Raw genomic sequence first — 14,236 nt, 5'->3', positions numbered from 1 at the left:
CTCTTTCCCTTCTTTAAATGTGCATAATATTTCTGCAACTAAGTAAATGTTATTCAGCCATAAAAAGAATGAAATCTTGCCATTTTCAACAACAGGGATGTTTCTAGAGGGTATAATGCTAAATGAAATAAGTCAGAGAAAGACAAATACCATGATTTCACTCATATGTGGAATTTGAGAAACAAATGAACAAGGACAAATGGAGACCAAAAAACACTTTTTTTTTTTATTTGCTAAACAGCGAGCGAGAGAGCACAAGCAGGGGGAGCTGCAGGCAGAAGGAGAAGCAGGATCCCTGCTGAGCAAGGAGCCTGATGTGGGACTTGATCCCAGGACCCTGGGATCATGACCTGAGGCAGCCTCTTAATCGACTGAGCCACCCAGGTGTCCCCAAAAAAACTTAAAAAAAAAATCTAATTCCAGTGTAGTTAACACAGAGCAGACTCTTCAATATAGAGAACTGGTAGCTGCCAGAGGGGAGGTAGATGGGGGAATTGTTGCATCATATTGTACACCTGAAACTAATACAACACTATGTTAATTATACTTGAATTTTAAAAATAAATAAGTAAAATTTAAGACTGAGGAATCACTGACCTCTACCTATGAAACCAATAATACATTACGTCAGTTAATTGAACTTAAATTTAAGAATGTTTAAAAAAATAAAAATAAACAGAAAAGAGAGTGAAACATACTAAACTCTACTAGGCTCCTGGTTTAAAAATAGATTTTTTTTTTTAAGATTTTATTTATTTGACAGAGAGAGAGCGAGCACAAGTAGGTAGAGAGGCAGGCAGAGGGAGAGGGAGAAGCAGGCTCTCCACTGAGCAGGGAGCCCGAAGCGGGGCTCGATCCCAGGACCCTGGGATCATGATCCGAGCCGAAGGCAGCCACTTAACCGACTGAGCCACCCAGGCGCCCCTAAAAATAGATTCTTTGGCATCCAACACAAACCTCTGACTATGTTTAAAGAAATCTAAATACTAGGTAACAAATTTATGACACAAGAAAGACTTAATGATTCTGTCCAATACCTGTGACTATATACTTCAGTATTTTATAGCTTAAACATGGGAACTGGAGAGGAAAAGGAATAAAGGTGACACATTTATTTGGAAAAATAAAAGTAAAACCTGACTTGCTCACTTCTCTAAAATGGGAGAGGGAGAAGAAAGGAGGGCAAAGGGGGAGAGAGCATATGTGCGTCTCTTTTCTACCATCCCTATAATAGATTATCTAATCTATAGTAACTGGACAATAAGAACTTATCCCCAAATAAAAACAAAAAAAAAAACTTATCCCCAAGTGACAAACTTAAGTACCCTACAATAACAATATTTTTGCCTAAAAACTTATCCATACAGAATTCTACATAAACATACACCAACTGTAAGCAGTATGTCTGTGATTCATGTGCATGCACCTCAGCTATAAATTCACCTGTAAGCGTTGTTTGAGCTGCACATCATAAATTTTAGTATGTTTGTCTTATCTGGGTATTACCCAATACTAGTTTATTTATCAGAAAAAGTAGCTGAGGGGCGCCTGAGTGGCTCATTCGGGTGAGCGTCTGCCTTTGGCTCAGGTCATGATCCCAGGGTCCTAGGATGGAGACCCAAGTGGGGCTCCCTGCTCAGCGGGGAGTCTCCTTTTTTTTCTGATCCTCCCCCTGCTTATGCTCGCTCTCTAATAAATAAATAAAATCTTAAAAAAAAAAAAAGTGAAAATCAATTACTAAACTTCCACTTCAGGGAAAGAGAAAAATAATAGGGCAAATTCAAAGGAAACGAAGGGAACAGATATAAGGTCAAAGCACACAAGTAGGGAGGGGAGAGAGAACTGAAGCCAAAAGTTGGTTTTGGGGCAAGTTTAATGAAATTGATGAATCTCTAGGAAAGAGTATGAGGAGAGGGAATGCAAATTAGCAGTATCAGAAATGAAAAAGGAGAGATTACCATAGACTTTGAGATATTAAAAAGGTAGTAAGCATACGAGAAACAACTTTACTTCTATAAATTTGACAATCTAGGTGAGGGTACAAATTCCATGAAAGACACAACTTACCAAAAGACACATACACACAACCCCCCCCCAATAGAAATCAGAAAATTCCCCTATTAAAAAAAGCTGGATCTATTAAAACCTTGATGGTTTCACCAAGAAAATCTTCCAAATAATTAATGAAAAAATAACAGAACTCTTACACAAATTCATCCACAGACTAGAAAAAAATATCATCCTCTGAGTTTTAAGGCCAGCATAAAACCTTGATATCAAAATCTATTTTAAACTCTTCGCAAACATTATTTCACTTGATCCTCTTCACAATCCCATGCAGTAGTTACTACTGTTAACCCCATTTTACAGATGAAAAACTGAGGCTCAGAGGTTAATTTACCCAGTCATTTAGACTAGCATGGTGAAAAGCTCAAATTTGAACAGAAACATGACCTGAGTCCATGCTCTTTACCATAGGCTACACTGAATGATTTAATGTTTTGCTCTGGAATTGACACAGGGATTAAATATTTCATTTGATAACTGACTGTGTAAGACACCAGCAAAAGAGGGGCTACATACTCAAGCATCACCATCTATAGCACTTGAGCTTTCTTACCATTACTGTGGGAGACCTATATTTACCTATCTTTAACAGTTTTATGGTTACTTCTCAAATTATTCAGAACATGCTCCATTATTTAAGATTTTATTTATTTATTTGAGAAAGAGACGGAGAGCGAGGAAGGGGAAGGGGCACAAGCAGGGGGAGTGGCAGGCAAAGGGAGAGGGAGAAGCAGGCTCCCCGATGATGCAGGGCTTGATCCAGTGGACTCTGTGATCATAACCTGAACCCAAAGCAGACACTTAACCGACTGAGCCACCCAGGCACCCAGAACATGCTCCACTATTTAGTATCTCATAGTAGACATGCCAATGTAGCTTTAACTAGTATCTTAAACATCCTACCTGATTCTGTTGGAGGGGGGGCTGAGACTGTCCATCAGGAGCCTGGCCCTGGCTGTCATTCCCTCCTACTGGAGAGCCACGAGTCGTGGCTGTCATACTCGACACAGGGCAGATCTTTGCAATTTTGTCTGCTTATGTAGTTGTCTTGAGAAAAGAAATTATAGTCCACTTATAGAAGATGAAGTACCAGCATTTGTCAGTCTTAAAAAGCTCCAATTTAAGAATAAACCATCTTGCAGAGACCATTGCATAACCTACAAGAAAAAAAAAGTACATTTGTTTTAGATTTAAAAATCATGAATTAAGGAACTGTTCAATCTTAGTACTACCAGTGAATCTAGTCAAGAGAAGGTGGCTATATAATGAGGATAAGGTGAAAAGCTAAAGTCTCATTAATACCATATTCAACTTAAACTGAAAACTGTATATCAGCTTGTACCAAACCACAGCCTTTTATGTTTCAGCTTTCTTTTGGGATTCCAAAGACATTATCAAGGTATTTAGTTGCCATTTTGATTCAATCATGGAATGGCAAAAACTGTCTTCGATTTGCTAATACCTTCAATACACTGTAAAAATATGTATATTCAAGACATAAACCAGGTAACAAAATGTTATTTTTAAAAACATTTCAGGAAAGATTGCACAACTAACATTTATCACTGGTACTAGGGCATTATAAATGGTTTTTGAACAAGCTTATAACAGGTTTTAACAGAAACTTTAAAACTTTGGGGGAATTTTTCTTTGGAAAAAGTTCAAACTATGTACTACTATTCCTAAACAACCAAGTCAGTCAAGTGACCCTGACTCTCCACTTTTGGCAAGGTTTTGGTCACAGGCATTCCCAGGCATTGACAGGGCTACAGACCACAACTGTTTAACAATGGAATTCTTTGTTACCTCACCAGCAAAGGTGTATAGGGGAATGTCAGCAAAGCCTCAATTCTATATATTCATTAGATGATTGGCTCTCATCCTTAGCTGCATACTAAAATCATCTGAGATGCTTTGATAAACACTGATGTGCACACCCCTCTGCAGATTGAATAAATTACTGCATTTGAGAGTGAAGCCTAGGCATCAGTACTTTCCATAAATTCTCCCCTGGTGATTGAGAATTGTGCCATGAGATTGAGAGCCTTAGCTGATGAGTTATAGGTATTTCATTATAAGGTGACCATACTTTCCATTTTGTCCAGAACAGTCCATGTTTACCCTCCAATTTAAATATAATCACTTGGGGCACCTGGGTGGCTCAGTCAGTTAAGCGTCCAACTCTTGATTTTGACTCAGGTCATGATCTCGGGGTTGAGGGGCTCGATTCCACAACCCTGAGATCACGACCTGAGCTGAAGCCAGACACTTAACTGACTGAGCCACCTAGGTACCCCTAAAATAAATAAACCTTTAAAAATAAATAATCACTTAACCCAGAGATAGGTCCCTAACAAGATCTTGTTTCATTTATAAAATTTGTGTAACAACAAAGTTTAAGACCAATAATATCAAATACTGGTGAGGCTAAAAACATAGAAAAATGTTCAATACATAAAGTGAAAATACAAAAGAGAACATGAATGAGCAGCCTCTCTTTCACTTTTGTTTTCCATTTTCATACACCCTACATTACAAAAAAACTCACGTGAAGTAAACAATGTTAAAAACCTGGAGAAACTAGCCAATAATTTTCTTTAGTCATTTTGGGTCTGCTGGCAAATTATTTGAGTGCCTTTCTTTTCTTGCCACTCAAAATTATCAGCTAATCAATTCAACTTGATTCTTCTCCACTTCAAATTTGTTCCAATTTCTCCCGTTTCCCAACTTGGGTTCATGATCCACTTGTATACCGTCCCCAAAGGATGATTCCCCTCGCTCTCTTCCTGGATGCCTTGTTATTTGTCTATGAATATGCTTGAGTCTTCCTTACTGAAAAACCACCAATCTCTGCCCTTCCCTTTTCCCAAAAAATCTTAACAAGAATGTCTCTGCTTCCCCTTTCACCTCTTCCATTTTCCCTCATCATCTGGCTGGGTCTAAGCTACCAAAATTGCTTTAAATCAGTGGGTCGTAACTGAGGACTATGGATGGATTTGAAGATAACTCCCCTAAAACTACATGCAAAGCTTTGCAAATATGTACATTTGGTGGGGAGAGAAGGGGGAGAAGGTCTGATTCACAGATCATCAATGCTCTACTAATGGACAAATCGAGTAACTGCTTCTTGCTGTTCACCCTGCATGCCCTCTTCTGAGCATGAGATACAAGTGGCCACCACTACCCCACCTCCCTTCTCGAACCTCTGAGCTTCTTTGGTTTATACAATCCTGGACTCCAGGTTTTCTCTCCTTTCCACTTCTTTTCAAGGGGGATGGTGGCAGGTAGTAGTGGTATCAGTGAGGACTAGTTCTGAATACTGAAACAGAAGTGAAAACATCCACTAGATAGTTCACTCTCCAAGTCTGAATTGAAGCAAAACTTGGGGATCTTGAACATAGAGCCAGTTATTCACAAAAGGGTCAAAGGAGATGGACTCATTAGTATAACCTCAGAGCCCCCCACCCTCCCATAAACACAACCTCCACCCGGCTACCACCTACTCAGAGGAAGCGGGTCACAATGTTATGGGGTGGTAGGAAGTAGCATGATACATTCCCAAGTGTGGGGAAAGTCTAGGAGAGAGGACAAATCCTGAGGTACACCAAAAATTAAAGTCTTTTTTTTTTTAGGTAAATCTTCACTGTTTACACAGAATGTGTATTTTCCTAAAATTAAAAACCAAGCAACTTGACCAAAGCACAAGTAGTAAGTTAACAAGTCTAGAAATTCTATTATCTTGTCCACTACACCAATACTCTAAAAAGCCTTTCCAGGAAGCAATCCAAGGACAAAAGAATGAATAAACAAAATGTGGTATGCACACACAATGAGATATTCTCTAGTGTTAAAAAGGAAGGAAATTCTAACACATGCTACAACATGGATGAACCCTGAGAACACTATGCTAAGTGAAATAAGCCAGTCACAAAGAGACAAATATTCTATGATTACACTTATATGAGGTGCCTACACTAATCCAGAAAGTAGGAAGGTGGTTACCAGAGGTTACAGGGAGAGAAGATTGGGGAATTAATAACAGGTGCAGTTTCAGCTTGGGAAGATTAAAAAAAAGTTCTGAAGATGAATGGTGATGGATGATGGTGATGGTTGCACAATGTGAATGTAACTTAATGGTCAATGAATTGTAGGTACACTTAAAAATGGTTAAAATGATAAATTTAAGGTTATATATATTTTCTCACAATAAAATTATATATATATATATAGCACTGACTGCTCTCTTGCTTTACAGTCCAACATTTGGTGATCATTTGAGTTAAAATATCTTAAAATTATATCCTCATGTTGTTTTATATGTTCAACATCCTTCTATCTATATATATCCCAATAACCTTCCATCTATAGACAAATCAAAACTATCTGGCAAAAGTCTGGAAATAAACTATTCTAAACAAAAGTATTCTGTGGATTACTAAAGAACTATCCCTTTGGGTACCTGGGTGGCTCAGTTGGTTAGGTGGCTCAGTTGGTTAGGCGACTGCCTTCGGCTCGGGTCACGGTCCCAGAGTCCTGGGATCGAGTCCCACATCGGGCTCCCGGCTCGGCGGGGAGCCTGCTTCTCCCTCTGACCCTCTCCCCTCTCATGCTGTTTCTCTCTCTCTCTCTCTCAAATAAATAAATAAATAAAATCTTAAAAAAAAAAAAAAAAGAACTATCCCTTTAAAATAACTTTAAGGTAAAAAATAAATAAATAAATAAATAAATAAATAAATAAATAAATAAAATAAAATAACTTTAAGGTAAATGGAAAAGGGAGAAGTGTAACCTCTCTGCCAAACAATATACCTTTCTGTATATCTGACCACAAAACTAAATCATCATCATTTTCTTGCAGAATATCCCATTAACAAAGCCTCAAGCTGCCTGCCATCCCTATCTCCTCTTACATAATTCTCACCTTTCCGTCCCTTGGTTTCTAGATTTCTTCTACCTCTGTCAAGTTTTCCACACTTCAAGATTTCGAGTACTGCTGAGCAGGTATGTCAGGTCTCAGCATAGCATACCCTGCTCTATTCTGGTATTAACAGACATCTCTCTCCCACCACATAAAAATTGATACCTTTTCCTCAGTATGCTAGGACTGAAAGATTTAGAGCAAGAAATAGGTATGGAGCAATTAAAAATACTTTCTGGATTTTTTATTTATGTATGTATGTATTTATCAGAGAAAGAGAAGGAGAGCACAAGCAGGGGGGAAGCGGCAGGCAGAGGAAGAAACAGGCTCTCCCAGCTGAGCAGGGAGCCCGATGTGGGACTCCATCCCAGGACCCTGGGATCATGACCCGAGGTGAAGGCAGATGCTTAACTGACTGAGCCACTCAGACGTCCCACTTTCTGGATTTTAAAAACGTAACTTTTACTTCAAAATCCCACCTCTGCCACTTAACAAGCTGCCTATCTTCAAGGCCAGTGACGTCCACTCTATTTTCACAGGTGTTTAAAACTGAGATAATGCCACCCACAAAAATGCCACAAGGATTATTTAAATACAGGTGTTTTGCAAATACCAAGCACGCAGTAATTCTTAAAATATGTAATTTTCTTTTCCCTTTCTATAACGTACTGCGCAGGGTTCTTGAATATCTGAGGTATTAATTGGAAAATAACATTTTCAGATATAATTTGGAAAGCTCTGAATGGGAAAAAATTATCAAAGATACGCTACAACTAAGTTATCCAAGAATAACACTGCTACCTTTCTCAATAAATCCCATTCAATCCAAGTGGAGGAAATAGATGGGAATCACACTGTTTTACTTGATTTCAAGAAGCAGTCCCAAGTACAGAGCTTGTTTTCCAGGAGACATTTAGGCATACCCAGCAAGGATAGAACAAGCTTTCTACCAAGTTTCAAAGCAGCAGTATCCTCCACTGAGCAACTAAAAAATTATTCAAATCATTTGAAATTTAACGCAGTAACCATTTCCTAAAGAAATGCTCAAATTCAACATATCCAATGTGAAAATTCACTGTATGAAATTTTAAGCTTTGCATAAAAAGCATCAAGTTTTATTTTATTTTATTTAAAGATTTTATTTATTTATTTGACAGAGAGAGACACAGCGAGAGAAGGAACACAAGCAGGGGGAGTGGAGAGGGAGAAGCAGGCTTCCTGCTGAGCAGGGAGCCCATCGCGGGGCTTGATCCCAGGACTCTGGGATCATGAGCTGAGCTGAAGGCAGACAATGAATGAGCCACCCAGGTGCCCCTCAAGTTTTATTTTAGAAAAACAAAAGTACTGTAAGGGTCACTGTTCTCCCTTTCTTTCACTCAGGTTTTACCAGAAATTTTGTTGGATTTTCTGCAATGCAACATGTAACCACAATGGCAACATTAGACAGCCTTTAGAAGACAGCCTTTTTTGTATTCAAACTTAGCATCTCAATATCTTCCAAGATGGGAGAAGCATCATCTTTACCTGGTTAAAGGTTGGCATTATATTTTTTAAAAATAACCTAGTATTCCATAAGTGGCAACCATTTATATTCACTTTAAAGTTTGCGGAACTGAATTTTCTCCAACAGTTTTCTCTCTCTCTCGTTCTTTTTTTTTTTTTTTTTTTTTTTTTAAAGATTTTATTTATTTATTCATGAGAGACAGAGAGAGAGAGAGAGAGGCAGAGGGAGAAGCAGGCTCCCCGCAGAGCAGGGAGCCCGATGCGGGACTCGATCCCGGGACTCCAGGATCATGACCTGAGCCGAAGGCAGACGCTTAACCATCTGAGCCACCCAGGCGCCCTCTCGTTCTTTTTAATTAAAGATTTTAGAGTACGAAAATACTTTTAGGCCAAGGGTATTTAGACCTTTCTGAATTCTATTTATTTTAATAAGATCTTTCCTTTTCTTTTTTTTTTTTTTTTAGATTTATTTATTTGAGAGAGCAAGTGCACACACAAGGTAGGGAGGGGGAGAGGGGATCCTATCTAGAGGATTCCAAGCAGGCTCCACGTCCAGCATGGAGTCTGACACAGGGCTCAACCTCACAACCTTGAGATCATGACCAAAGCAGAAATCAAGAGTCAGGCACTTAACTGACTGAGCCACCCAGGCGCCCCGACCTATTTGAATTTTAAATTGGGATTTCTATTACTATGACAGATTAAATATGCTTAAAGGCAAACTTTTTATATGCATTATCTGGGGGGAAAAAAGTATCCTGTCCTACATAGAAGTTTTTCTACTACTTGAGAAAAGACACAGCTATTTCAGGTTTAGACACTTCCATGGGCACAGAAAAACTGGAAAACCAAGAAACTGTTAAAGAAAAACCACACACACAAAATAAAAACAAACAGTATGTGCAGTTAATTATCTGCACCAATAGCTGGACTTACAGGATTTTCTTAAATATCTCTTCTAAGAAAACACTAAATATGAGTAAAAATAGTTACTGGGAATAATCCTGAATCTAATTTTTAGGTAACCTTACTTGCAAACATTGCTATTTTATTTGCTTTAATTATTTAACTAGTATGATTATTTCCTGTCACACTCCTCACAATCAATTATATTCAGAAACTAATCTATAACCACTCTAGTAGGTAAAGGCAAAATAGGTTTCAGTATTCGTACTATCCAAGGAATTTTTTCTTTTGTGGACTTGTTGGTTCCATTCCATTCAAAGTTTCTCTGTGACTCTGCAATTCTACACCCAGTTACAACGTTGTTTTTTCCCTCACACCAAGCAATTCTCACTCTAGTTGGGTGTCCTACAATATGACTAAATTCTGACACTATCTACCTGGAGATAGCATCAGATCCCACAGGTTAAGGGTTCAGTCAGTCCTACAAGATCGCCCTCTCCCCCACACCTCAGTCACCAGTCCCAAGTCCAAGGTGTCACCTATGCTTCTCACTAATCGGCTACAGACTGGAGGTTCCAATGATCCCTGCACCCTGGAATCGATTAATTTGCTAGAGTTGCTCACAGAACTCAGAAAAACGTTTTACTTACTAGATTATGGTTTATCATTAAAGGATAGAACTCAGAAACGGCTAGACGGAAGAGATGCGTAAGACAACATATGCGGAAAGGGCAAGGAGCTTCCATGTTCTTTCTGGGCTCACCATTCTCCCCAAATTTCCACGTGTTTACCAATCCAAAAGCCCTCTGAACCCCGTCTTTTTGGAGTTTTATGGAGGCTTCATTACATAGGCATGACTGATGGAATCACTGGCTACTGAAGGTTAAAAACAATCTCTAGTCTCTCCCCAAGCCCCAAGGTGGGGGGAAAGGGAAGGGCCTTAAAGTTCCAACACTCTAATCACGTGGTTGGTTCCCCTGACAACCAGCCTCCACCCTTAGGGGCTTTCCAAAAGTCACTCATTTACATAACATAAGATGCCCCTTTTTGGCTCTTACCAGTTAGGAAATTCCCAGGGTTTTTGAAGCTCTGTGCCAGAAACTGGAATGAAGACTGAATATATATTTATTATAAATCACAGTTACCACAGGCTCCCATACAGTTCCATCTTAATTTGTACAGTATTCTAGCAAAGTTATGAGTACTTATGTATCAGGCACAATAGTAGGTGCTTTATTTGTATAACCTCATGTCATCACCATGACACCTATCCCATATGACTATTAATCCAATTTAACAGACATGAACAGAAGCTAAAACATTAAGTAACTTGGGCTTGTCCAACATGGCAGTTCCTAACTAACATGTGTTAGACTAAAGCCACTGCCTCTTCCATAAAACCATGAAGGTTCTCCATAGCTTCCCAGATGTTCTCTCTGAAGGGGGAGAATTAAGATGGGGAAAAAAAGGGGTGGAGGTGCAAAGATAAGGGATTATGACCTTTCTCTTAAAATCATGGTTACTGTCAAGCCTCCAATTATGTTTTATCTTTTTGGCATTGGAAATGAACATTATGACTCTTATTAAAGTGCAAACTGTATCATGGCCCTACTTAAAAATCTTCAAAGACCAGGACAAAGACCAAAATACTTCTTTAGTAGTCTACAAGGTCCTCGAATACCCAAGTCCAGTCTCATCTTGCAACTACCCCCGCCCCTGCCTGTTCTAACTCCAGTTTAATTTGCCTTCTTGTTCCTTTGAATGTACTCCTCCTTCACGTGGACTCAAGCCTCTGAACGAGCAGTCTGCTTAGTTTCCCCATACTGATTCACTAGCGTTCAACTCACCTGACTCAGAACTCATCAAGTACTCCTATCTGAGGCTCTGAGAGCCAGCGGCACTTTTCTTAAAACATCTGTGTGATGATCACACTCTCTACAAAAACAAAAGTTCCCTAAGGGTAGAAGTTATACGAAATTTGGTCATCCTTATATCCCAAGGATTCATTGGCACACAAGAGGTAGATACTTAAAACAAAAATGGGGTAGGGGGGGTAGTAAAAACAACATCAAAGTCAAACCCCCTCCCTTCCCATCTCCAACAATTCTTCTTTGATAATGTGTCCAAAGTTATCTCTTCCACTCCCACTGCACATTAAGAGACTCCAATTTTAACAGCATACTGGCTGATCTCCACACTACCAATCTGTTTAGTATATTAATGGTAAATTAATCCAACACTTTCAGTCTCTGAAATTTTTAGTGGCTTCCTCCTCTCACCTTTTACATAAGCACTATTCAAGGTCATTCTCAATCAGTCCTAATTATTTTTTCATCTCTCATTTCCCAATTTCAGTACTACTACAGCCAGGCTGACATACCTCAAATTTTAAATAAAAATTCTCTTATTAATAGTGATGATAACAGCTACCGTTTGAGTGTTTACTTTGTGTCAGGCACTATTCTAAGCAAGTTATACATATAACTTATTTAATCCTCAGAACAAGACTATTATTAGCCCCATTTCAGGAGTAAAGAAACTAGGGCAGAGTGAATAAATAGGCAGTGGAAGTGGGAGAGCCAGGCTTCTGCCCCAGGTAGCACAAGCTCTGGGGTTCTACGGTTTTAATCATCATGCCATACGTTAATAATGTTGGAAAATAAGGAAAAAAATCTACCATTAATCTCACCATGTCCCCAACTCCAAGATAAACTCCATCAAAATGTTTTTGATGCCAAAACACATTTTATAAAACTGGGTTTTTCGCTTCATTTAAAATTTTCCCACGTTATTCTTCTACAACGTTGTTAATAGCTACATACCACAGAATTTTCTTCTAAAACGCTATCACTGTATTCCCAAGAAACACAGAATAAAAAACCATATTATAAAGAACGATTGTTCAGTGGGACATGAGGTTTCAGGTTTCAGGAGTTTAAAATGCAGCAAGTTATTTTCAATAGCTGAGTCTACAGCTACAAACCTAAATATCCCTAAGCAATTTTAAAACATAGTCTTTGCTCAAGAGTAAGGACTTTCCTTTCCCAGCTCCACCAGCACTGCCATTATCATTGACACAGGACTCATCATTCTTCTCACAATTATGATATATTAAACACAAAACCTGTCAGGGCAGCTATGTTAACCACAGGTTTCCCAGCCCCCAAATGTGATGCTAGCTCTAGACAGCTTCACATCCAATCAATAACTCAGGCTAATGCAAATGAAGATGTTCAACAAATCTCTGTTAAATCCAAATACATTACTTTACCTAAATGCTCAAAAGAAACCACTACTATTAAACACACACAGGCCTTAATTTTTGTCACTAAATCACTATATGTGAACGTAACATTGTGGATTAACTATACTTCAATAAAAAAACAAATTCTAAAAAATTTTAAAGTAAAGTCACTATATATACTCACTGCTGCTTCCTATGGATAATTTCCTATTAGTTCATCACAAGAGAACCAACCGCATTCTGCATTCTAAGTTTTTTTGTTGCAACAAAAATGTATTCATTTAGAAATGCTCGGTAATTGGCTAAACACTCTTATTCAAAACTTCTCCATGCTAAGTGTCAAGTCCTATGTACACAATTAGGGTACTGGAAGCTTGTATAAGTACATTAAAGCTTCAATAAACTCCAACATCTTTTCCAAGGCATTCTCAAACAGGAGTTTTTAAGTGGCTGTAGGCAACGAGTAATTTTAAATTAAAAATGACTTCTGGAGTGCTGGCATCAGAAGCTCTGTGGATACCCTCTCCAGTGAAACAATAACCAGTGAAAATTACTTAAAAAATTTTTTTGAAGTCCCTAGAAATTGTCCTAAGGGTATACAGTAAATGGAGAAACACTTATTAAAGAAAATCTACCAAAAAGAGAAAATTCTTCTGTATCTCAGAACAGTCAGTCTGTGGCATTTTGGGCCAGCTCAGCAGGACAGAAGCTCCATTCCAGGTGGGTGCAGCCAAGGACACAGGGCTCTCTCCTCCAAACTCCTAGTCAAGGTTATCTCGCCAGGAGAGGGAAAGCAGCTAGCATTTCTCATCATCCCCAACTCAGACTTGCAAGCCCAAGCAGTTGAGATGCCTGGGGCTCCTTTCTTCTATCCAAGCCCTACTTGTGGAGCAAAAGTTTGACCCCAGGTTCTGCAGGCCAAGAATACTGTGCTCCTAATGGCCCTTACCCCATCTCACTCATAGGACTGAACTTCCACACCAGAAGACACAAGCTGAGAACACCAGAGGCCGCTGCTCCCACCTAGCACCTACTCATGAAGCAGGGGTGTCCCTGACAGAAGTGAGCCACTGTTTCACCCTCCCACCCTCACCCCAGCCCCGCTCTGAAGCAATGGTGTAAAGGATTTGCCCAGGGGAAGAGGCAAGCCATAAGAAAGTTTCAAATTTCTCTCAAAATGAACTGACTTCATTTGGAACAGAGTACAGGGAAGTTCAAATCTGAGGGTGCACTAAAAACAATGTAGACCAAGGTAGTAACCAATTAAGAGACTGGCTGGGGGCCTGGGTGGCTCAGTTGGTTAAGCATCTGCCTTCAGCTCAGATCATGATTCCAGGGTCCTGGGATAGCACCCCACAGAGTCCCACACGGGGCTCCCTGCTCAGCAGGGCGTCTACTGCTCCCTCTGCCCCTCCTCCTGCTCGTGCTTGCTCTTTCTCGATCTCTCTCTCAAATAAAAGTAAAATCTTAAAAAAAAAAAAAAAAAGAGGTTGGTTAATCTCTTGAGAGCCAGAAGCTAAACTTGAAACCGGCTAGAAGTTTACCTAAGAAGAATCAGGTAAAGAAACAGCTAAGGGCCTCCCCTGAGTCAAAAGAGA

At 39.3% G+C, this 14,236-nt stretch overlaps 1 protein-coding gene across 5 annotated transcripts in view; it reads right to left on the bottom strand.

Annotated features, from left to right (window-relative positions):
• The window catches only part of USP9X (ubiquitin specific peptidase 9 X-linked), a 166,695-nt gene that overhangs the window by 97,157 nt on the left and 55,302 nt on the right, over positions 1-14,236 (bottom strand). For all 5 annotated transcript variants that reach the window (XM_045876425.3, XM_064573935.1, XM_045876419.3 and 2 more), the window contains one exon: positions 2,971-3,224. In XM_045876425.3, the coding sequence (XP_045732381.1) occupies positions 2,971-3,066 (96 nt within the window). In that variant the 5' untranslated portion in view covers positions 3,067-3,224. The remainder of the gene's footprint in view (positions 1-2,970; positions 3,225-14,236) is intronic.

The sequence above is a fragment of the Mirounga angustirostris genome, unplaced genomic scaffold (assembly GCF_029215605.1).
Source record: "Mirounga angustirostris isolate CCGP_5_RB_7025 unplaced genomic scaffold, mMirAng1.0.hap1 SCAF_11, whole genome shotgun sequence".
NCBI classification, from domain to species: domain Eukaryota; kingdom Metazoa; phylum Chordata; class Mammalia; order Carnivora; family Phocidae; genus Mirounga; species Mirounga angustirostris.
The sequence above is the reverse complement of the archived record's forward strand: the minus strand, read 5'-3'. Positions and strand labels throughout refer to the sequence as shown.